General features: G+C 41.2%; 1 protein-coding gene across 5 annotated transcripts in view; it reads left to right on the top strand.

The window, feature by feature from the left end:
• The window catches only part of GPM6B (glycoprotein M6B), a 101,662-nt gene that overhangs the window by 64,897 nt on the left and 10,799 nt on the right, over nucleotides 1-25,966 (top strand). For 3 of the 5 annotated variants that reach the window (XM_081197104.1, XM_081197107.1, XM_081197105.1), the window contains exons 2-3: nucleotides 8,761-8,880; nucleotides 25,665-25,851. In XM_081197104.1, the coding sequence (XP_081053230.1) occupies nucleotides 8,761-8,880; nucleotides 25,665-25,851 (307 nt within the window). The remainder of the gene's footprint in view (nucleotides 1-8,760; nucleotides 8,881-25,664; nucleotides 25,852-25,966) is intronic. The other 2 variants (XM_081197106.1, XM_081197108.1) reach the window with 1 other exon arrangement.

Below are 25,966 nucleotides of genomic sequence, written 5' to 3'. Positions count from 1 at the left end.
GTGTTTGGGGGCAAATGTTCCAATTGAGAGACTTACAGACCAGAAAATGGCAGTGTGGCAAGAGAAATCAAATCTGAATGTTGCTGGTTGTTGTTATTCTTAAAGATCAATGAAACAAAGTTAACAGCCTGCATTATTTCATTTGATTGCACTTCTCTATAGCAGGCTAGTGTAGTTATTTAGAAACTTTGCAGCCATTTACACTTGTATAAAACCACTGACTTGAAAGGGAATGAGCACACACTAAAGGATTGGTTCCAGTATTTTATCTTGTTTGAGAAATTCTAAAACTTACAGGACCTGTTATATATATTGTTACTAGTGGTTTCTTTGTATTTCATCCTAAATTGCTAAGGAATACTTCTAAATTAATGGTTTAGAGTGTCCGGAAAAGAATCTGTTAGTTAAATGTACAGTGATGCGATACATATTCCGCAAATTTTAATTGTGTTGCTCAGTGGAACATCTAAAACATACAATACTATAAGAGCTTCAATTTCAATAAAGTAAAATTTGGTGAACCGTTCAGCCATTGTATAAAATAATAGCCTGAATATTCTACCTGAAACATGACAATGCTAAAGAATCAAAACATATCAAAACACTAGCATGCCCATGATGGGGACAAACACCCCAGAAGGTTGTTTTTGTTTCAATGGATAAAGTTGTTTTTAAAAGGTGCTTCTTATAAAATGAGCCCTCCAAAGTGTGTACAGATCCTTTTTCAATATTGCTTCATTTTGCATTTCAAAAAATACAATTAGCACTCTTTGTTAAGTGAACGGAAGAGAAAATTGTGAACCTCCAGGCCAAGAAGTGAACTGTACTTGAATGAATGTCTTTGAAATAAGTGAAACTTTAGGAATGGCATGTAAGGTGTATATTCATTATTTCCTTCACCACACCACCCTTGCAAAGAAAGTTAATTGGTGGCATCTAAAGAACTGCTTAGCCTTTACACCAGTTTGATGGGATGGATATAATCTATCTATCTATCATATCTATACTATATCTATACATCTCAGTGCCATATCGCAAACCCCCATTGAAAGTTTTATGTATTCCAGAAGCAGTTTGCTCTGCAACTTGGGATGGGTGTTGTGTTGCTGTTTAAGAAACACAAGCGCAAAGTCCCCTTAGGCTCATAGTCTTTTTTATCATGGCCCATGTCTGAAGCATTTCAGGACTAGTGTCATGTATGTGCCTTTAAACATCACCTAAGCTTGCGGAACCGTTCTACCTTTAAGATGACACTTCTGATTTTGTTATTGTATCCTGACTTTAGATAGTTTGCTAGATTGCATGGACTTATTTGGAAGTATACCGTTTATCCTTGATCGTCTGTAAAGGGTGCGGCTTATAAAGTCTTTAAAAGAAAGTAATCACCCACGTTATGATGTTCCCCTTTGTAGAATGGGTTAGGTTTACAAATATAAATAAAATATGAATAGCTCCCCTCACCTAAAACTCAGACCAGACTCTCACTATTTATGCTTTGGGTATTATTACTATTTTTAAAAAAAAATATTTACATTTCTAAATGGCTATTTTGGAGACATTCCTAACTGAAATTAAGAGGATGTGAGCATTTTACTAGGCTTTCAAATCCTGTCAGGTTTTTTTCCTCTTCAATTTTTTAGAATAGAATTTAGATACGGATAATTTCTTTGGATGGTGTTTTAGATTTTGTTTGTAGTATTTAACACCCAATGACCTTTATGGATATTACTGTGGGTTGTTTTTCCAATCCCCTTGGCAGTATTATTTACAAGACACATAAGAATTTTGTACTGCTTTCAGGTGTATGACACACCATGGGAACTTAATATGGAGAAAAAATTCAATACACAAACCCTTTCACACTGTTAAAACCTGTATCAGAATCCCTAGATTTTTTTAAAAAGAATGCAAATGTTTTCTTAATAACATGACTTTAAAAAATGTAATTACGTCCATTTAAGAGAAAACCTGTCTTAAATTGTGGCATATTTTTTCATTGGTCATCTCTATGAAGCAATTGTTGGTGTGTTATCGAAATGTCAGATATTGAACAAGGAAATATCCGCACACTTGTCACTGTTAAAATATATCGTTTTGATTATTTTAAACATCCCCTTGTATGCAAATAAAGATTCAAGTGTTGAGGTGATTGAAATAATTGTTGGTACATTTTGAGTGAAATATTCTTCTGTCCACACCCATAAGAATTCTGCAATTGATTTTCCAAAAAAAGTGCAGTTGACCTATCATCCTTTTTGTAACATTCTAGAAACGCACATCAGTGTTTCTACAAAAAATAATAATGCTTTTCTTGAATTGTTGAACAGCAATAACCTACTCTCATAGAAAGGAATCCATAGCTGTAAAGATTAGCTTACAGAGTGAATATATCAGATACCAGAGCAAGTTACTTACACTTTGGTCCCATTGAAATCAACATGAAATTATAGTTATGACCAAATTTAGGTGTCATTGAAATCAATGGGACTTGGGTGCCATTAACATGATGGTTATATGCCCATGGTGGTTTACATCTGAAGTGGCGCAATAGTGCATCTAATTTTTCATTCTAATGTACTGTAAAATGTTTTTAAATACTTGAGTCCTTGACGTTTAGTTTTTGGTGAATGTGTAATTAAAATACGTTTTGAACTAAGTATGTCTTATACAATAAATCTCTAGAACTGTATGAAAAAAGATTAGCCAAAAAACTACACAGTGTGATTTGCAGTATCCTTAAGGCTTCTCTGGAGAGGAGCCATTGTGGCATTTGCTGTTCTTTTAATTGGTGAAACTGTGTGACACTCTTGTTAATATGCTGCTTTATTCCGATTATCAAATATCAAAGGAATAGGCTATGAACATTGTCCGTGGAAATGTTGAGCAGATATTTTACAGGCTGCAAGACAGATTGAGTGCATTTAAAGCTGAAGGTTTATAAATTATTGTAAATGACAGGGTTTATCTTGCAGGCATTAAATTAAATCAAAAAGTGAGGATGGGGATAGGCGGATTTACTGAGATGGAATAAATGGGTAAAATGAATGCCATTTTATATCAGCAGAGAAGGAGGAAATACACCCAGATACATATTAACACAGACAAGATGTTTGCATTAATTTGGGGCGGGGATACTATCCCAATAAGTAAAGCACAGTAGAAACATGTCATACAAGATTTATTGCAGATGTCCAGAGCAAACTGGCTATAAGGTTATGGTAGATTTAAAAAGCAAATCCCAAAAGAATTGCTATATTTGAGTAATGTATGAAATGATGCTTGTTTTTTACAGCAAGCAAGAAAAACCTGAACACACAAAATGCACTTTTAGGCTGCAGTGCCATAATAACTTCCTTGGGAGTACACACCATTGAACTCAGTGGTACTTACTTCTGAGAAGACATGCATATTAGAAGGACTTCAACATTTGACTATTGACCTTCCTGTGAGAAATTGCTGAGAGATTTCAAGTGGAAGGTGCATTGCCATTAAAAATACGGTAAATCTGAAATGGTTGTGAAAAAAAGAAATAAAATCAGAGTTTTCAGGAATCTAAATTGTAGGCTTACATAGTACAAGCACTTTTAAGTGTGTATATTTGAGATCAGTTTCAATGTTGGAATTAACTCCAGCTACTTCTGCTCACCAGCAGTCACAGGTAGGATACTGTTCATGCCCAGTCATACTGTTGGCTTCCTATGTGTTTTACATTTTACTGTAGGTCACTGGCACCATATAAAGTTACTTGTATTTTAAGGTTTATTAAGCTTTCAATACTTACTTAGGATTTGTGGCATATTGTGTGACAGCACGGAAGCCAGATATGTCAGAAACTATGGTTTAGATCGGGGATAGAAATTGCAAATTTACCTGATCCTTACAGTGTTTAATAAACTTGGTGAAAGCTCATCTTTGGAGAATGGGATTAGTTACATAAATTTGTACAAGTATGGCAAAATAAATAAATAAATCAAAACCAATTCTTCCAGGTTTAGCAATTATTCACAGGCATGTGAGCGTTGATGAACACAGCTCCCATGCCCTGCAAAGGCTATGCCACTTCATTTTAGTTTTATGGACAGCTCCGTGTGTGCAAATTGATGGATACCTGGATCTGCCCTCTCCAATGAAATAAACACCTCCCCAGTCATATTCAGGTTCACACAGAATTCTTGATTTGAGGGATGCTATAATTTCAACTTATGGTCAGGGGTCCCTTTACCTTTAAGGGACGTGGGTGGCGCTGTGGGTTAAACCACAGAGCCTAGGACTTGCCGATCAGAAGGTCGGCGGTTCGAATCCCCACGACCGGGTGAGCTCCCATTGCTCGGTCCTTGCTCCTGCCAACCTAGCAGTTTGAAAGCACGTCAAAGTGCAAGTAGATAAATAGGTACCGCTCCAGTGGGAAGGTAAACGGCGTTTCCGTGCACTGCTCTGATTCACCAGAAGCAGCTTAGTCATGCTGGCCACATGACCCGGAAGCTGTACATCGGCTTCCTCGGCCAGTAAAGCAAGATGAGCGCTGCAACCCCAGAGTCGGTCACGACTGGACCTAATGGTCAGGGGTCCCTTTACCTTTACAACTTCAACTTATCATGTATTGTTTCTCTGCACCTGTCAGAGGGGCCTATGATTGATAGGTTGCACCTAGTTGCAATGATGTAGGTAGGCACAGAGCCATGGAATGACAAAAATGGTGACAGTAAAAATGGCATCATCATGATCTAACAAGGGTGATAGGTAGAAATGGGTATTCATGCACAGATCACGCTTCTAGAGGTGATTGAAGAAAGACACGGGCCAAACGTTAGAGAGTGCAGTGGTGGTCTGCACATGCTTCTATGCTCGAAGTCACTTCTGCCAAACAGATGGCTGGTGTTTGTCTGCTTTGACAGTGCAAAGCACCTGTTTGGGAGGACAGGAGAAGGATTCAGACCCCTTCCATCACATGTGATTGGTGCTGTCAGCCATCTGTTCAGCCATGCTGGGGCATCACCTGGTGATAAGAGTTGAGCTTCCCCAAAGCATCGCTGCTTTTCTGCATGCATGGATTGTATCTGGAAAAGCAGTCATACAAGAGGAGATTGCTTAGATCAGAGGGGCTCAAATAATTTGCAGAGGGAAATGTTAATGAAGTCAATACGCTTACATAATCGTAAGTAATATTCTTATGGAAGGCTTTAGCTGTTGCAGCATAACCCTCTGCGGCATGCTGTTAAAACTTGACATTTATTTACTCTTTATGTACAGAGAGAGAGGCCCTTGCAACAGGTCCCAAGAGGTGCAAAATTTGGTCTACCAGCATGGCTAGGACTGTGGGGCACAGGTTTGTGTTAATGGCATCTCTTCCTCTTCCATGACCCCTGTTCATGGACGTACGTAGTATGATCTTCTTGCTCTGGTGCAGGAGTCTTTTCTCAGCAAGTGATGGAAGGGTCTGCCCCTATGTCCTGCCACAGGCCAAGAACATATTAAAAATCATTTGTTTAAAATAAAGCTGTACAAGGGTGGTTAAGTAATAGTACACCGTGTTTCCACTTTAGATTACCCCATCCCATCTAGAGAAGAGTAATGCCTCTTAATTGTGCTGTACTGGTCACTAGTTTCCTCAAGGAAAAACTACAATTCTCCAGGCCATAAAAGTGTCTTTAAGAAAGGGAAGGAACTGCAGGTTGCTTCCATGGTTAGCCCTTTTTCTCTGGGATTATTATCTGCTGTTCACTCACGTTTGAACGTAATCTGGATGTTGTGTAAAAAAAAAGAAAGAAAGAAAAGAAAGAGTGAACAAAGATTGACCGTTCCGTGTGTGTGTGTGTGTGTGTGTGAGTGAGTGAGAGAGAGAGAGAGAGAGAGAGTACACAGGTTGTTGTTAGATCACTGCAGTGTTCTCCATGTTTTCCTCCTGTGTCTCCTGCTCCACAATCTGATAAATTATGACTAATTTTCCTGCAATACAATGCAATGGCAGCTCCAGCCTATCAAGTGTGGATACACAAAGCATAATTAAGATTTTTCCAGGGCTTTTGCGCCTTTAAATTAAACACTTCCTTTTTTCAGGTTCTTCCTGTGTAATTGCTTCCTGTTGATCCCAGTCTGAAGGACTTAATGAGTAATTGCCCGTTGAATAGATGCTCTGAATGTTAGTTTCTGTTCACTTCAAGAAACGAATAAGTAACATTTCCCTATTAAAAATGAAAGGAGAAAGGAAATAAGTAATTAAAGTGTCCCCTTTGGTGGGAACATAAACTGACATCAGGGCAATTCAGAGAGGCTATTCAAGGAGTAACTGCTCACTAACCCCCAGCTGGGATCAATAGGAAGCAATAACAGAGGCTGAACTTGTAAGCAATAAACTATATATAAAGCTGGCAGGGCTGAATGGAACTTACTTGTGAGCAGGCGTGATAGAAATGCTAGTTAACATAGTGCTATGTTTTAATCCTGTGAGGAACCTCCATTTTGATTCTTCCTCCAGCAATTTGTGAAGAAGCAGTGCCCCAGTAATACTAAAGGACTCTAATGTGGAAGCAGTTTGAAGAAGCATACTTACAAAGCTCACACAGAGAGACAACTGCATAACCCATATATGCAAAAAAAATAAAAATGCTGCGAATGATCAGCCATTTTCTTCTTTGAGATCATGGTCAGCTGCTGTGGCGTCCATTGTGGGCCTAAAGACAGAAGACTGATTGTGCATTAAGCGGAAACAGCCACAGCTGAATAACATAGACATATGCTCAAGGAAATGTTGATAATTAGCTATCTAAGAGAGGATCTTTTTCTTAGACAGATATAAAAAGTGTATGGATCAAAAATAACTTAGTCCATGGTGGTTAAACTCCTTAGATTTTTGCTGCAAGGACTCGGGTTCTTTACAGAATCAGCATTGGCTTTATGAGATGGGTGCAGATGCAAAAGATTTCACTTCCATTTGAAACCCACACACATTTCTTTTAATTTTGTGGTTATATAGCAGCAACCGGGTTGATTTGCTTTTTATTCTCCAGGGAAATCTGAAGCAGTTTAGTTGCCTCAAAACCAAACTGAACTCAAGATTGATTTGCAAGAAGACTTGGAAAAGCCTGAATAGAATATTTAAAGCATACTCCATAAACACTGCACTGGTGATTTCACAACTTTTTTCATTTGAGTGGGATTTCCACTTAAACCCCATAGTAATGAACAGACATTGTGCAGAAGTAATACCATTTGGAGAGAGTCCCATTTCTCCATAAAACCAGTTGCATGCTCCTTAAAAAATTTTTAATGTCTTAAGAATATGGAACCAAATACTAAAGAACAACAGTGCATTTGAGGAAAGGATCCATCTTGTGTTGATCTCTCCACAATGGAAAACACCTGATAATGAAATGCCTTGGTGGGGTTTATCAAAAGCATCTTCCCAACGTTCTGGGCACTTAGACTTAGATGTTACTTCCCAGTAGAATATAAAGTACTGCATGTTATTAGTTACTGTTTGACAACTCCAAGGAGTATGAAGATAATGCATAAAACTTTGGCTTAATTTGTAAATCATAAATTATTTTGTAACTTCTAAATCAGCATTTAGATTTTTTGTAATATTTATATTTCATGATTTTTTTGTTGATTTCATTGCTATTAGGGAAAGAGAAGAAATTTGATTTCGTTAGCATTAAATGGGAAACTACCTAATTCATGCTCTCAAACAAATATGTGAACTGAAACATAACTTTTCTGAATTTTGCAATGTGTACAAAAATGCATGTTAGGGAAAGCGTACATAAAAATGCATATATTTCTGCAAATAACATAGCATACAAATATGCATTATATATGGGGAAATTGTTAACATTAACGTGCATATTAAAACTGCATACAAAAACGTGTTTATTAGGAGAAATTTGCACTAAAGTGCTGGTGAATTTCTAAACCGATTCAGAAAGGTAAAGAACTGAATTTAAGACAGGAAGAATGAAAAAGAGAGATTTCTTCATTCCTAATTTCTATTACTCTAATAAATAGCATGCTATCAAATTATCAAAGGAACTTGCCAGTGTAACCTCGAACAATTTTGCACAATATGCTACAGCTTTGCCTTATCTACTTGTTTTCTCAAGATGCTAACTGTGTAATACTGCAACAGTTGAAATTGTGCTTTGATTTTTTCCCCCTCACTCCATCTGGGAATGATAATCTTGCTCTGCTGGGTTTAGTGAAAAGTTAAAAATAGTAAATGTGGTTTCCCACAATTAGGATAGAAAAGTTTGCTGTAATCTATCAGCTATAGAATGGCTCGCTGCCAGTTAAGAAGGGAACAGAGGAATGCATGTGATAAAGGGTGGAAATGCCATAAAAATGACTTGAGAACAGCTTTCCCCAACCTTTTGCCCTCCAACTACTATCAGCCCCAACCAGCCAGCAGATGGGAGATGTTATCCAAAAAGTGTGGAGTGAACCAGGTTGGGGGAGACTGCTCTAGAGTGCTGCATGCTACTGATATGTCAACATGCGAATTTATATGTTATCTGAGGAATCTAGCAGGCTTCCTAAATTCTACTAATAATTGCAGCCCCTAGAATCTAATGCTAGTTATTTCTCCTCCTCCTTCTGATTGGTGTGTGGGTGTGGCTGGTTTCTGTTACGAAATCTCAGCATAAATTTCTGCATTCTTGCTCCCTTTCCTGCTTTCTTTATAGTAAATCTGAATTGAATAAAAGTACTTAAAGTAAAACTGAACTTTGCTGGAGACACTGACTTTTTACCACCTAAAATTGGCAGTGATCACCAGACCAGAAATGGAAATTGGCAGGTACCAATGGATGTACAGGAATTCAAGGCTACACCAGTACCATCATGTGCCAGCATTGAGAGGCAATGTTAGTCCTTTGGGGATTCAAGGTAAATAAAAGCCTGGGGGTCTAATATCTTAACTGGAGAATTTAAATATGATAGCACCATAATAGTCATTTTCCTAGCTGTAGCAAAAATGTTCCTAAATATATATGCTGATGTTTTCTGATTCTCACTTGACAGGGTTTTTTTTTGTTGTCTGTTTCAAAGCATTTGTTCAGAACTGTTTTTCAGAGTAAGACATCTTTTGCATCACTTACCTGGCTGCTCAGAATAATCTTTAAAACTGCCCATATACAAGAAGTCAAATGGTCTTCCACATATCCTTTGCAGTCCAGACATTTGACTTCTGTGGTTCTCAAGAGAGTAATATATCCTACTTTAGACTTTATTTACACCTTAGACTTAATTTGCACTCATACTTGTTTCTTTGGGCTGTTTTCCCATTGGTTCAGTGACTGGTAGTTTCTGTAGAGAGGTTGTGAGTTAGGTATCCTTCATAGCAGCCAGCGCTAACTCTGCTCCCTATTGTCATTGTTGGGCTCAAATGCCCATAAGTCCCAGTCAGCATAGCCAACAATTATAGGCGATAGGAGCCATATTTCAACAACAGCTGCAGGGCACCAGGTTGGGAAAGGTTCCATATTTAAAATATATAGTGGTTTTGAATGTCTCATCTGAAGGCATTTTTGACCATGGCCTTCCTCCTTGCTAAAAGCAAACTTGCATATTTAATTTGCACCATATGCTCTTTCATAATTTCCCCCCTTCCAGATTCTTTTATCATCCTTAGTGAACAAGCAGGCCTGAAGATCAGAATATAAGCTTTCTAGCAGTAATGCATAAAGTTCTCTGCCTGCTGATTTGCTATGGCACTCATATTTTACAAGCATTTTTTTTACAGCTGGCATGAAACGTGTTTTTTATTTCATTTTATTTAAGGCATTTCTATTTCACTCACTTATTAGCATTTCTAAGCAGTGCCTTAACTTGGAGGATGAAAATGTCTTAGTTTAAGCAACCAGTAAGAATGTATAGTAAGATAGCAAGGATAAATTTTAAACTGGATCTGAGAAAGCAAAACGAGAAGACAAATAATATCAGTGTGTCACTGACCGTCTAATGAAGTTTTGTTGTGCTTAGTCTTGTTTTCTGGGCAGCTTAAAAGCTACAGTAGCCTATTGGTCAACTGGATGTACAGTTCAGTAGATATTTTGTACTGAGATGTCAGTAATCAGATGCAGATAAATAACACGGATCTGCGAACTGTCTCTTCCATCAGTAATAAAAAGCAGATGGTCTAGATTTTTTAAGCCTAGAAAAATAGCTCCATCACAGTCAATGCTTGCTTTATTATTGATTGTGGCTTTGGGGTACATTTTGAGATATGTGAGATCACTGCCTCAGCTGAAAAGATATAAGAAATAAATCCTAGATTGTGGAGGACAGACTTCAGTTTTGTGAGATATACTTGTTTTTCTTTTCATCTACCAACAGCAGCCAAGTGTTTACATAGTCAAAGGGAGCAGCATAACCTAGAACGGGGCTCTCATTCTCAGCCTTTTCACACAAAAAAGCACACCTGGTTTTCCACTAAGCTTTTTTTGTTTCAGCAGCCCAATTAAAACAACAAGCCTTTCCATTGTTACAGTTGTTAAAACAATTGGAGGTAAGAAACCCTTGACAGTAAGTAGGGTCCCAGCCTGTCTTTTGCATTCTCCCAACCTAGGTACTCATCTCCTATGCAAGAGGATTTTGTCAATTGGCAAAAAATCTCTTCAGGAAGGAACCAGAGAGGAACAGCTGGTAAAAATCACTGTTCTTACCCTGGGTAGGTGTTATACTCTGGAGCAGGGTTGCACCTTTATAAAACCACTGCAGGAGGGATAGATGGTAACTAATGCTGGAATTTGGCTCCCCTTTGCTTTCCTTATAACAAAGAATCAGTGGTGGACCATGGTGTCTCAAATTTCAGTGGTGCCTGCCCAACGCCAAAATCTGCCCCCACCCACCAGCCGCTTGCCTTCCATTGGATTTCATGGTTGGGGTTCCTGCTGCAGCATTCCAGAAGCTCCACGCCCAGTGCAACTGAACCAGTGGCGATTCCCTAGATCTGCCTTTGAAATCGTGTTGAGGCCCATTAGTTAGGGCTGCCATACATCTGGAATTTCCCTGACATAGTTGGAATATGGCAGTCAGAAACAGTGTCTGGGCGGAAATTGCTTAAATGTCTGGGAAAATCTGGACGTATGGAAACCCATATTGGAAACCTAGATTTCTGGCAAATTTCCTTAAAATTAGCTCAACAACGTCTCTCTCTTTTTTTTAGATGTTGCAATAAAAATTCAACAACTTTTGCCCAAAAAATATGACAACCCTACTGTTAAGTTGTGGGTGAACATATTAGATGACACAGCGATTCTTCAAACAGCTCTTGTTCATTCCCAGGCCAGGACAGAACTGAGCTGAAGGGTTCAGTCAGCCTGCTTATATAGAGTTCCAGTACCATGTAACTGTAAAAATTTTCTAAAACTATCCAATCACTGAACTTCACTTTCGATCCCTTATTTGCATAACTATCTACAGTATCCCCCTGCTGGCCCAGGGTGAGAACTTCAGTACATAACACCTACCATTAGTAAAGTTGGGTAGTTGCACAAATTTCCTACTTGCCCTCCCTCTTTTCATACCTGGAGCAATGCATGCTCCAGGTAGGAGAAACTGTAGGCAGATCTTTGCAGGGCATCTGGGGGCTCCTTACTAGTAGCTCCTTTCTCTTCCCCCATTGGCTAGGGCTCCCACTCTATCTAGCACTCTCTACCTCTACTTATACCAGGCTGGGCAAACAGGGTAGACATTTTACTCATAGATTGTATAGAATCTGCCCTTCATGAATTATCCCTTCATACAGGCCAAGTCTTTCACTGGTAACCGGTGTATTTCATTGATGCCTATTGTCCATGGACTTCCAAGGAGCCATAGCTGTCAACTTTTCCCTTTTCTTGCAAGGAATCCTATTCAGAATAAGGGAATTTCCCTTTTTAAAAAGGGAAACATTGACAGCTATGCAAAGGAGCTGCTTTATGTTATGTTATGGTAGCCAAAGGCAGTGAACAGGCTCTGTCCAATTCCAGATGCAGAGAGCTCTGAAGTGGTTTTAGATGTATGCTCTTGACTGCAAAATGTTTGACACAGTTGTTGATTCAGGGTCTCTTAAATTCTTCAGCTTGTAAAGATTTCCTTCCTTTTTTCTTTCAGACTCAACATTCAGTTGCAAATGTGAGCAATCTCTTTTATGTGATGGGTTTCTTGCTAGGCTTAAATAAATTGTCTCCATCACAGAGTCATCTTCTCCTTGATCTTCTTTCAAAAACAAACTTTTGAATGGATTAGAAACAGAGCGCAGGGCTCGCATGTCAATGTATTTTTCATTTTTTTCCACACTGACATAATAGTCAGCTATCCTTACAAAGTAAGGAAAGTTGGCAAAATACCCCTCAGTTTTAAATACAGATTTATTTTGAAGGTAATTTAAAACGCATCTGTGCCTTAATGAGTTTGAAGGTGTAGCTTGTGAAAGGGAATACACACACATTTATCTGCGTTGACCTCTGGATAATCTTCTACCTTATTGCTCTGAATGTTTTTGCTTACTGACAGAGATTGGTGTATTTCTTCCCATGTTTCAGTCTGACTTTCCTAAAAGACCCAGTGCGCTCACATGTTCTAAAAGTAATGTAGTGAAGTGTCCCTGAGTGAATTCTCCTGTTCAAATATATTGGAAATCCTTTAAAAAGAAAAGAAAGTGTGTGTGGGGGGGGAGTCTTTGCAGATTTTTATATAATGGATATATGTTTTGTATTATTTTAGTAATGCTATTGCTTAATACAGGTTTGGCATGGCGTGTATTGTGAACTGAGCTGATAGGCTTTTTAAAATAAAAACAAATATGGAAGCACTTGAAACCTGTTGGGCATCCCAGTCAGAAAAGTGGTTGCTTACATATATTAGTAATTTCTGTAATGAATATAATTGGAAGCTAGCCCTGAGCTAACTCACCTTACTCTTTCAGTAGAGGAGAGGCTTCTGTGATAATGTGTTGATGTTTTGTCATGAAATGCACACTGTTGTGATCTTAGAATGGTCTCTGTGTCCTTTGCTAGGAAGGCTGGAGTAGGGTAGGACAGACTTATCCATCAAACACAACCAACAACAAATAATGATAAAATACAATGCCTAAGCATGTGTGAGAGAAGGAATCCCACAATCCCTTTGCTTCCCTTTTCTAGTGATATACTTTAAAACAGGATTCTCTATCTGGCCTGAGACTTTCCCCAAGCCACACCCACTGCCCCTCTCTAATCCCTAACCCTCATTTGCTCCTCATTTCCCTCTACAACCGCCTTCTTGACCACTGGAATTACTATTGGTCTCGTCCTCTCAATCCACCCTAACTTGTCTTTGCATGCAGGGGATGTCTCTAACTCACTGAGGGTTTGAGACCTATCAGATACACTCACCTGGTTTAGCTGGCCAGTCGAAGTCATTCTCAGGGTGTGGCTGCTGTCACATGCTGACAACTTCAATAGATGACTGGGAGAAAAACAGAGGACAGGGCAACACTGGGGAACCAAGACTGAGAGGTGCTAATGATGGACTGGATGTGGTTACTAGTGCCATGCAGTTTCTTAGGTATGTGGTTCCTGGTTGTCTGAACCCTTCAAGTGTTGATGCTATTTGAAGCAATATTGTTGTTGTTGTTTCATAACCCACAATTTCAAGCATTTCTCTTTGGTGGGAGCAGGTTCTGAAAGGACATGCATTCTGTGAGTATTAGGTGTTTTGAAGAAGTTGAGAGCTGTGGGTTGAAAGCCAGTTTGATGTTCTACTGTATTATCATTGTTTGGGGTTATGTGGCCTGATTAAACAAAGTGTTCTGTTCACTTCCAGCAGCTGCCTACCCAGGGTTCCAGGCTGCCTGCTGTCACATCTTTTAAAGGGCTTCTTAACCCATGTGCCTACCAGCACTCAGGCATGCAGAATTTACATGCCAGTGGACTACAGGAAGAAGCTGCCTTAAACTGAGTCAGACTATGAGCTCATCTTGTCTATACCCAGAGGCAGAAGCTCTCCAGGGTTGAAAACAGCAATATTTCCCAGCCTTAGCCAGGGATTAAACCTGGGGTGTTCTGCATGCATATCAGTTGCTCAACCAGCTCCCTTCCAGGCCATACAGACATAGATGCGTCACTGGTGTGTGGACGCTGCATATGTTGGAGCAAGTATTAGGTAGCAGAATCCTTTTAATGGTAGAATTGCACACAAAGAAGGAATTTATATTAGCCCAGCACCTCATCTAAATCTATCTTAAGTCTTAGTACTGCTATTTCGGGGGGGGGGGGCTCACCAGCCACAAACTTACCTAAGGCAACTTGTTCCATTTTCTCCTTACAGAAGTATTTCATGTGGAGGAACAAAAGGATGCGGTATAGCCCAGGAAAGTAATATTTTCAGCTCAAGGCTTTTCAGTTTACTTAGCCTATGTCTTCCTAATGCTCTGAGTTGCTTTCCTTTCTTAAAAACAAAAATAATAATAATTATTATTTCTTCCTTCTCTAGCAGTTGATCCTAGAAGCAGTTAGGAAATGTGGGGAAACTAGTGAACTCTCTTATTTCTCAAGCTCTTTCCACAAAGTAGTGATATTTCTGGATTGCTACTGAGTTTTCTGTATGTTATTCCTGTGTGGCTTTGTTCTGAGAGCACCAGCCAACAGCATGGCAGAGCAATATTAGCAATAATAAATGTAACATATTGGCTGAATAGATGTACAGTATAGCAACACACTATTCCTATTTCTCTCCCACCCAGTCCCAGTTTAAAAAGAGAGAAATGCGCATATTTTTTGTGCACAGTATACCTGGATGCCTGATGGAACTATTCTATCAATTACTTTGCCCCATGGAAGCAGCACCCATGTTGAATGTATGTGCTGGAAGTGGCAGTGTATGAAATGGCTTCACTACCAATTTATGCATCTCCCTTCTGCCCTAAGGTACAGATAGGGCTGCAACAGCCGTAGCCCGCGCTAGGTACGATGTTTGGCACAGGTCAGTTGTTAACAGTGGCTGAGGGGACAATATAGGAGGCACACCAGGAATTGTAGGATATGGTGGAGAGGATAATTGGGCTAGAAGCTGGCATGGGTGAATATTGGGGCAGGGAGAGGAAGGGGAGCATGAAAGGTGAGAAATAACAGAATTTGTGAGATGTGTATGGAGAGGAAGAGAGAAAGTTATGGGAATTTGGGTGGGACTGGCCAGGTATGGGATCCCAACCCTTTTGGTTTTTTTAAAGGCTGTAAGGAATGGAAAGGAAGGCAGCAAAATAGGGGAACATGTTTAATGAGGAAACACTGAGTATGCAAGAAGGTACTATGCAGAGGAGGGAGGTTGAGGAGCAGGGCATGGTGTTAGAGTGGCATAGAATGAGCAAGCCATACAGAGGTGAGATCTTGGTTTGGATCCAGTGACTGTATTGTGATTAGGACAGAGAGGCAAGCTGTGTGGACAGAACTGCTCAAGAGGCTTCGCAAATCGTTTCCATATGTTACAGGTGGTGAGTTAGGGCCCATACCTTTCAGTGCTTTGGGGCCCAAAATCCTTAATTTCCTGGTGATCAAACTAACCATAGCAGTGGGATATGCTGTTGAATTTACTGTTCTTTAGATAAACGTTTGGGAGCTCTTTAAAATACAGTAAACCTGCAGCTTTGAAGTTCCTTTTGAAAGGACTATGTCAGAAAACATAAATTTGTTGGAAGATAATTGAGCAGCAAATTTCCTCCTGGTGTTTTGTGGTACCATGTGTTGCAAAATAATTTAACCTTTTCAAACACAACACAGAAGGGCTTATTCAGCTTTGCCTTGTCACCCCAGAAGGGGTAACATTGTCCTACTTTCATCTCAAGCGAATGGATCAAGAGGTCTCTTCTTGCTTATGTTGTCTCAAGTGCTGTATTTTGAGCACTTTTGATGATCTAAACCAGCTAGACTTGAATCAGTGTTGATGTCAAACATTAGATCAGCTTCTTCCATTTTACAGGCCAGTCTAGGTCCTTCTCTCTCTCAGCTTATTATAATAGAACCCTCTTTGTCATCAGCTGCCAGCTTCATGGCACACTAAATTTATCTGAAAAGGTTAAATAGGAAAAGCATGTAGCTCAGTGTTTGCTGCTTTACTGTTTGTAAGAAGGATCCCATTATCATGATTTGAGACAGCAGACAAGCATTATTGCTGCTATCAAAATGGAAAGATGGATATGACTGGTTTTGAAGGTGTACAGCTGATAATTGCAACAACTTTGGCCTGCAACAAGCTTGAAAATCTAAATGAATTGGTATGTGTCCACCAATATGAAGCAGTCATCTTCTGTGGCCACTGTTGTAAGCAGCACCTGTGTTTCTGGACAAATTTTCTTTAGGTATATGGTGTGCAATCACTTCTGATTTCCAACTTCCCCCAGCCTGCAATCAATCATGCTAGTTTAATCATGAGGACCTTAACTGTATAGTACTGTATTAATTTTTCTCCAACCATTATCCTTTGTTTGTCACCTTGGACAAACTTGGTACCCCAGATCAGTGTTCGAAACTTACTCAGTGTGAGCCCATAATATAGGATGCCCTTCCCATGTTCTCCCTTTCTGGCAAAGTTGTTTGACAGCATAGCTCAAAACCAGAAAAATATTGCTTATTATTTGTTATGCATCCAGTTTCTTATCTGCCCTTCACCATAAAGTCCCAGGGCAGGTTGCAGCCATTTAAAAATACAATTTTAAAAATAGCTTAAAGCAAACTGATAATGAATGCCCAGCTGGTTCTTTATGGCTCTTACAAACTGCTTGTTTTACCTTTGCCTCTGAGTGTCTTTCTGCGTATACTGCCACAAACCGTTCTGCACCAATTATTTGGGAATGATGAAGGAACAGGGCTTAATCCTTGGGTACAAAATTGGAGAGCTGAGTTGGCAAGTGTATTGAAGGCAAGGGATTCAGGGGATGGGAAGAATGAGAGGTTCAGTCATCCTGAGGCCACCTCCTGCCAGGCCTCAACATGTTGTAACGTTGGAAGTTTCTCCAGTCTGAAACTCCTGCAGAGCATTTATTCACATGCTCACAGTATTTATTTTATTTAATACAGAGACTTCTAGTTAAAGCATTACATTTTATACATGGCTAGAGATAGTGTTCCATAAGGGGCAAGGGCAAGTCCAAGGCTAGCTACTCCTTTAAACTTAGAGAAAAGCGCCTTTCCCAGCTGTTTGAAGGTCTGCCAGTAGTTTAATACACTGTTCCACAGAATCTACACACCATTTCACATATGACAAACTGTAGATTTATATTGGTGCTTGTGAAACAAGAATTCTCCAGTTAGAACTTCAAAACTCAGTATTTCTATTCATTCAGGGCCAACCATTTGTTGGTTAGATTAAGCTTTGTTTGCTCTTGAATTTTTAAGACCTTCTTAACTTGCAGGAATGTTTCAAACTTTAAAAAATAAATGAAAATAAAACCATAGATTGTGTGATTGTTCTGGTGTGGCAGTACATTTATTGTTTTGATGTGTGGTAGTGATCTGTTAAATGCACTTTCACATTTGGAAAATGTCAAGAGCGTAACTCAAGGTTTTCCCAGTAGAGGTGGGCACAGCAATCTTGAGTGAGGTATTTAGAACTCTTCTTGACATGCTAATCAACCCATAGTGGCTTAGAGCAGTGTTTCCCAACCTTTTTTGGGCAAAGGCACACTTGTTTCATGAAAAAAATATTGAGGCACACCACCATTACAGCCCCGTGACGTCAGCGCGCACCGTCACGCCGGGAGGGACATGAATTGCTAGCAAATTACATAATCACCTCCTTGAGGGCTGGCTCATCTTCTCCGAAGGCAGAACCCCATTAATTAACAGCACAGACTCACACCATAGCCAAGACGAGGGGGGGAAACCTCAGTCATGCACAGTCATGCACGTGTGGGGGCTAAATGAGGACGAAGACCGGGCAGAGAGCAGGGTTCAAATCACCCCACCTGGCCAGGACAATCCCTGGGTGCTCCCTTGGGCCACTCGCCTGACCCACCTCGCAGGGCTGTTGTTGCGAGGATAACACGGGGAGAACCACGCGCGCCCCCGGGAGCTCCTTGGAGGAGAAAGCGGGCGATGAATGCAATGCACGAAATATATGAGAGGCGACCAGGTTTTGCAGGTGAGGGGGCCCCGCCAGCCTCCGCTTCCAACACCCAGCGCAACGACGCCGAAGTTTCCCCCCAGGCTCGGCTCGGGGAGCAGCGCTGCTCCCCCCCAGCTCCCCTTCGCCCTCCCGGCTCTCTCTGCCGCCCACTGGGGACCCCCCTCACCTGCCAAGTCCGGAGCGCCGGTGGAAGTTGCATGCATGCATGCAGGGCGCCGCGTTGCCATTGCATTGCACTGCACTCCATGCAACGCCTGCACGCATGCATTGCCTTGCACGCCCGCCAAGGGGTCTCCCCACGGTCCGATGCGTCCCCTCCGGCGCGGATGCAGCATTGCAAAAATAAAAAAACCCCGGCGCAGCCCTACCTGGGGGGCAGCCTCCGCCTCCCCGCCTCCGCGGGGATCCCCGGGCTCCATCCTGCCGCCCGATCTCCGCGGGGGCGCAGGCAGGCTGCGCGGGGTCTGCGCGGAAGAGCCCCTGCCCGCCCGGCCGCCGCCGCTGCGCTCATTCCATGGCCGGGAGAAGAGCGCTTCAAACAAAACGCCCGGCCCGCCAGGCCACGCTGGGAAACGTAGTTCGCGCACCCCGCGCGGGCGCGGAGCCCAAGGGCGAGGGGACTACGGATCCCGGCAGCCCCCGCGCCGGGGACGGAGGGGGAGAGGCCGGGTGCAGGGATGGAGGGACGGGTGGGTGAGCGAGTGAGTGGCAGCCGCCAAGCCTTGGCCGAGAGCCAGGAAGGGCCTCCCCGGAGGAGGAGGAGGAGGAGGAGGGAGGCGCAGAGCGGGAGGGAGGGAGGGAACCCCAGGGGTCATCTAGTGACGGCGCCCCAATCGAAAATTTGACTTTAAAAAAAAAAATCTTTCGGATTTTTTAATTTTTCCCGCGGCACACCAGGCAACATTTCGCGGCACACTAGTGTGCCGCGGAACAGTGGTTGGGAAACACTGGCTTAGAGCATCCAAATAGTTCTCCGTGTAACTGTGTTGGGAGAATTGGGAAGGCAAATCTCTTTACAGCCAATGGCTGTAACTTTTGGTCCCCCTAATGCTGTTGGACTTCCAACTCCCATTGGCTTCAGCCAGAAAAGCCAACATCCCATCAGGGATTATGAGAGTTGCATTTCTATATCTGTGGAATTTTCATTCCGCCCTTTGACCCAAGGGTTCCCAGGGTGGTGCATAATATTATAATACTTAAATCCAGACAAATAATAATAAGAAAACAAACAATTACAAAAACAAACAGAAAACACACACTCAAGCAGACAACCAAAATTGCAAACAATCCAGCAGCTGTATCTGGAGAGTCACAGGCTAGCCACCCTCTCCTGAACAACATTTGTTGCTTTGGGTAATAAGGCGAGTATGGGTGAGTTGCTTTGCCCACTTTGTAAAGAATGCTCCATAAATACTTGGCTGTGTGTATTTATAGGTGAATTTGTAGGTGAATGCGGGAATCCATTCTGCATTTTATTCTGTTGACACAATGATAAATAATTACAATTTATTTATACCCTGCTCTACTAAGTGCCAGTATAGTGTTTGAGACCAGACTCACAGCACTAGTCATTTTAAGACAGCATGTAGGTGGCGATAGTGCAGGATCACTTTTATTTATTGTTTGAATCCACATGAATCTGCAGGTGACATGCATAACTAAAAATAGCTTTGAAAACAGTCAAAACAACAAACAACTTAAAAGATAGGTTCTAAAACAATACACCCAGCTGGTAAAGCTTATTGAAACAAAAAAATGTCTTCAGTGGTTTCTGTAAAGTACAAATAATGGTTGCCTGTTGTATTCCAACAGGGATACTGTCCCACAGAACAGGGGCTGCCACACTGACAAGTCTTACACCTCCAAGTATGGGTTTTATACTATTGACAGCACCCCTTTGTGCAGGGGTTGCCCGTGCTCGAAAAGCATGAGTTTTTCCCAGTGCTTTATGCACCATAGTTGGTTCTTGTTCTTTTTCTTCTATTTGTATTCCTTATTTAAAAAAAATGTGTGTGCATGTGTGTGTGCACACATCCACTTTCATTTTATACCCTTCCCCAGAGAATACTTTCAGTCCTCTCTTTTTTTTTTTTAGTTGGCCTCCTTTTGTGAGTGTGTTAAATCTGCAGCCAGGTTCACCGTTAGCTCTGGGCAAATCACTGAGCTGTTATTAACCTGCTTCCATGGCAACTGCTGCTCACAAGCCTGAGGACAAAAAATTGTTTTTATTCTGAACTGCACAAAAGGTTCTAGTGATGCTTTAGACAAAATGGCCATTGAAAGTGAGTTGCATTGATGTGTGTATCTGTACAATTTATATTTAAACTACTTTACTCTGGTGTGTTAGGGTAGTATTGGACATGCCCGGCATACTTTTAAATCCTGTTTTTAACATCTTCCACCATATTTTGTAAGGGATGTTAAGGTTTTCCACTTTTCAAAAAGCGGAATTTATATAAAGAGAAGAGTAGTTCATCTCTTTGACTCTGCTAATATGGCCATTCTTAAATGTTTCCTGTTTGTCCTCCTGTTGCCATTTAGTTTCTTCCATGCCAACATGATTAATATTGTGTGGTTATGTTTGTTTGAGAATGAGACCAGCAGATAAACCATTTTTCAGCAAAAGAATACATTTTATGTCATGAAATGCAGAGTTGAAAACATAACAAACATCTATTTATCTAGATTAGATGTGTTACTAGTTTAAGCACACCACAGATATACTCTACAAAAAATAAAATTCAGGCAAGTCTTGATATTGTGCACAGAGGTATATACTGCATCATGGCTTCTGTCTTTTAGCTGTGAAAAGTATGCACATCACCCATGAAAAGTGAACACATGCATGTACTCAAAACTGTGTGTGACCAGTACTCCCAAGTTTCCTACAGGATAATATTAGTATCCTAAGGAAATGACAACCCGTTATACTAACATTTCCCACAAAGATACCATTGAGAGTATCGCCTCTAACGTTGCTATAGTGCATCTAACCACTATAGTGCATCTAACCATCTAATCCCTGTCACGTCATAGTTATCCACAATTTCTTCAGGAGTAGTATTACTACCATGACCTGGGACCAACGTCTTCTTGAAGCCCAACCAACAATCCCCTCCCTGCCCAATTTTAGAAATCAGGAAGGACAAGGATTCAAGACACAGGTAGCTGATGGAAACCAACCTTCAGCTACCTTACCCATGATCTCCGGTTACACCAACTGAAGCTCCTCCAACATCACCAGACACCTCACCAGAATCACCTGCTCCAAATATGGAATCCAAATCCTGGTTTATGCAAGCAATTTTAACTTCCAAATTTCTCACAAACATGTCACAGCAAGCTTTGGATGAGTCTACTGATGTGTCCTCAGTAATCTACAGCTTAATCTGGACAATGATACTTCCTTCTCACAAGCCTTGGGTGGACGCCTCCATCTAAGACCTGTTAGAAGCAGACCCTGGGGGGAAACTTGAGCTACCAAGACAACACTAGTACAGGATCTCATACTGTCAGCCGTAACTCCAGGAGTTTATTAACCCCCTCATTGTCCAATGCAACATCTGCCAACATCTGCCAGTGTGCTCTTCTGCATTCTACATGGAACCAGCAGGCCTGTCTCTGCAAAGCAACAAAGGGACACAAATATATCATAAATGGCAATTGCAAAAAGCCTGTGGGAGAACTTTTCTGCCTCTCAGGACACTCTGTAACTGGCCCTAATTAAACAAAGCAGCTTCAGTGGGAAACTAGTGTGCTGAATTACAATTTATGAGGCAATTCAGTTATGGCTTGAAGTATGGCTTGAACTGTTTTATTGCAATTCATGTGTCAATTAGCTTGTCAGTGCCAGGATGTTTGTTATCACCATTGCTGTGATACGGTGTAAAATAGTGTTAACTATTTTGTTTTCAAGCTAGCCTTCACAGTTCTTTATACACATCATTTTCCTCTGACACGAGGGGTGCTGGAGGAATCTGGGAGGTCTGTATCTTGAGCAAACTCATCTGGTCTTGCACCTTCAGGCGTTAATGTACAGACAGGTTGAGCTACTTCTTTGAACCCACCCACTCCAACGAAGTTCTGTGAGGTAGTTTGAGTCAGATGCCTTGTACATTTTTTCTTTTTTCCAACTGGTAATAGCTGCTTGGAGTTGCTAGGACAAGTGTCCCTAGTCTGGTGTGCCTGGTGCCTGGGAAGGCTTTAACTGGTGTCTTGGGACAGGTGCCCCAAACTCTCAGCTATCATTAAAGAAAAAAGGATTGAGTCCTTCTGAAAAGCAAGTTATTTCTGTGAAATGATAGTGTAGTGGGGTTGCCTTCTATACTTTTTATGGTACTGTTGCTATTAGACACTCTCCCTCTCCCTCTCTCTCTCTCTCCCTCTCTCTCTCTCTGTGTGTGTGTGTGTGTGTGTGTGTGTGTGTGTGTGTAAAATCTGCACAATGGGTACCAGGACAAAGCTGACTTCCCACTGTAAGCATAAGGTTGTCAGGGGTGACTGTCTCTCTAGTTTTGTGTTATGCCATCCCATAATAGCTATTTTGTTACAGACACTCTTATTTATCTATTTTAAAGCCCCAAAAATATTTTACTTCTAAAAACATTTTTCACACGAAAAAGCTACATAATAAACATTTTTCTTTTAAACATTTGTATACCATGCTTGAAACAGAGTGGTCTGAGGACAGGAGACCCATGCAAAAAGGGGAAAGGAATGGAACCTGACTGTTCCTTCCTCCTCTGACATCTCTCTCCCAATGTGCATATATGCTTGCCAATTTAAGATGACACTTCAAGCATCTGATGAAGCAGACCATGAAAACCTATGCCACAATACATTTGTTAGCTTTTTAAGGTGCTACGAGACTTTTTCTTTAACTGCTGCATGGACTTTATTGCTCTATGGATGTGCCCAACTATAATAATTTCTGTGTACCTGTACAAAGACATCATGTAATGTTTGCTTTTGGTGGGTAGCAAATAATATACAGTGGTGCCCCGCAAGACGAATGCCTCGCAAGACGGAAAACTTGCTAGACGAAAGAGTTTTCCGTTTTGGAGGTGCTTTGCAAAATGAATTTCCTATGGGCTTGCTTCGCAAGACGACAATGTCTTGCGAGTTCCTGCTGGTTTTTTTTCCTCCCCCCCCTTTTTCTAAGCCATTAAGCCGCTTATCAGCTGATCCGATCAGCAGATAAGCCGCTAAAAGCCGCTAAAAGCGCTAATCCGCTAATCCGTCAATGGGCTTGCTTCGCAAGACGAAAAAACCGCTAGACGAAGAGAATCACAGAACGGATTCTTTTCGTCTTGCGAGGCACCACTGTATACATCAGAGTTGTACTTATGAGTGCATCTCTTGCCTCCCCAGTTCTCCTTAAATTGGCTTGGCTAAGCCAACTTTTAAATTTTTTAAAATAAAATAGACTCAGATGGTGCTGGGCTTATTCCAAACCAATCTTTGTTTAATCTGAGACTTTGGTACATGAAGCAGATTTTTCCCAATACTCTGATTCTTCAACCCCCCGCCACATAACACTACCTTTGTACACAAGACTGCCCCCTCCCACCAATTCCCATTCACATTGGCGCTGCTGGTCTGGCACAGAGAGGAATGTTTCTCTCTTGTCAGCACCTAGCACCTTGGTTGCCCTGGATTCCTGATGGGAGCTGGAGGCAAACACGTAAGTGGAACAGGTAGTGCTTACCTTGCATTTGAAGCAACTGTTCCAAGCCAGCCTATTTCAAAATGCAATGCTTGGGACTATGTATTCTGGCATCATCTCTAGTGAGAATAGCATAGCAGTTCTAGGACAAGAACTTGGTTAAGTGGTGTCTTGGGCAACTAGATAGTTTATTAGTATGGCGATCAGCAAAATGGCTTCCTCTTCTCTTGAACAAATGAGTGACTGTGAGCATTTGGAGAAGCAGACTCACAAGTTTTCCAAGTTCAAAGCCAATTCCTTTTATCTTAGGCTGTGTACTTTTTCAGCCACCCCTTGTTGTTAACAACTGTTCTAGAAACTCCAGTTCATAAGATCAGCAGGGTGGTTGAGGCACAGTCTCTGTCTTTCCAGAAAGCACCTGGGAGTTTCGATCATTTTAAACTTCCACCATGCCCAAATCTCCTTGTGCATGTGCAAAGCTAGCAGCTCAAAGTGGAATCTGAAACTGAACATTCACTACACTGCAGACTAGACTTAGCAGTTCTGATGTTACTAATGAATATAAAACTATCCCTAGAGGGCACAGAAATATTTCCAGATACTGAGGACAAACAATGTAAATAAATCCAGAGGGTTTGCAACACAGAATCTCCAGTGAAACAGTGTCCCATATGTAATTTAAGGAACTAAATGGGCTTTTGGGATGTTTCTTTTCTATTCTCATTATACATTTGCATGCTTGCTGTATCAGTGATGCTGTAGAATTTGCCATTTTTAACCACCTAAGACCAATATGAACTGTTTCTCCTAACTCTTTTCTTTTTACCTCACCAGTATCTGAAACTCCTCTTTGAGCGAATTATTCTAATTTAGTTGCATCTGAAGTCTTGAAGGCATATTCCTTCATTGGAGTAGTGTTGCGCTGCGAAATTAGTTCCCATGCTGGGTTTTGAATCAAGTGGCTAACCTGTGACACATACCTCGGGTTATTTTTGGACACCAGCTCCCATCAGCCTCAGCCAGAAGTCTGGTCAGGAATGGTGGAAATTGTAGTAACAAGATCATCCTGAAGGGCCACCCCTTTTCCATAATCAGTCTTCTAGGCATTTACTAAAGTGGAAGGGCACCAGTAGTGCTTCTAAGCACGGCAGGTGTGTAGCATTTCATCTATCCTAGGGAGAATCTGCTGCCCTCCAGATACAATTCTGGCCTGAGGTGATGGGAACTGTCGCCCACAGATTCTTCATCCTTAATGTCAATTAACAAGCTTGGGATGTTCTGTATTTGAACATATCTGTATGTTCTTCAGAGAAAGCACAAGCTTTTCAGCTGCGTTTATATAGAACCTTTTGAGTACATCACACACCAGTAAACCTTTTAACATCCATGTTGGGTGAACCAGTGTGCTGTCTAATGGGGCCTGAGGTTTTATAAAGCTACCGAGTGTGGGTGGATTACTTAAGGCTGTCAAATGAATTTGTGGCTCAGATGAGACTTTTAACTAGAGGGCTTCTGGCTCCCATTGCCCTGCAAAGATGTCTGAAAGGACAGTATAGTGCACTCAGTTTCAAAGTTTTATTTTTGTTGTCTGTGCTTAAAATAGAAGTGTTAATTTGATGTGTCGGTGGAGAACACACTCTCTTTTCTAAAGCATCCTGCACAAGCTTGCTTCATCTGCAGCCTTTGATTTTCATAGAATCTGGGGTGCTGTCACTCTTGTACTTTGAGGCGACAGACATAAAGAGGAAGGTCATCTGATGAAAGTAGGACGTGCAACCCATTAGCTTTGAACAAGTAACTTTGCTAATTGTTCTTACTAGTTTTACCACATGAAGTCCAAATGATGTTGTTCTCATAACTTGTTCTTGTACTTAAATAATGTTGTCTTTGTGTCCCCCCCCCCCTTTTCTTTTCTGCTTAGGTTGCTTTGAATGTTGCATTAAGTGCCTGGGAGGAGTTCCATATGCTTCCCTTGTGGCAACTATTCTCTGCTTCTCTGGGGTAGCATTGTTTTGCGGCTGCGGTCATGTGGCTCTCGCCGGGACTGTATCGATCCTCGAACAGCGTTTTTCCACAAATGTTACTGACCATGCTTTGTTATCTGAAGTGTAAGTACAAAACCACTTCTCTTACTCTGTGAAGCAATTGCAGTGAGAACTTTAATAACATCAGAGCTAGGAGCGCATGCCAATTCAGCCAGCAAGGAGGTAAGAGTGGCTGGCA

This window comes from Podarcis bocagei, assembly GCF_964188305.1.
Source record: "Podarcis bocagei genome assembly, chromosome: 6".
Lineage (NCBI taxonomy): Eukaryota > Metazoa > Chordata > Lepidosauria > Squamata > Lacertidae > Podarcis > Podarcis bocagei.
The sequence above is the reverse complement of the archived record's forward strand: the minus strand, read 5'-3'. Positions and strand labels throughout refer to the sequence as shown.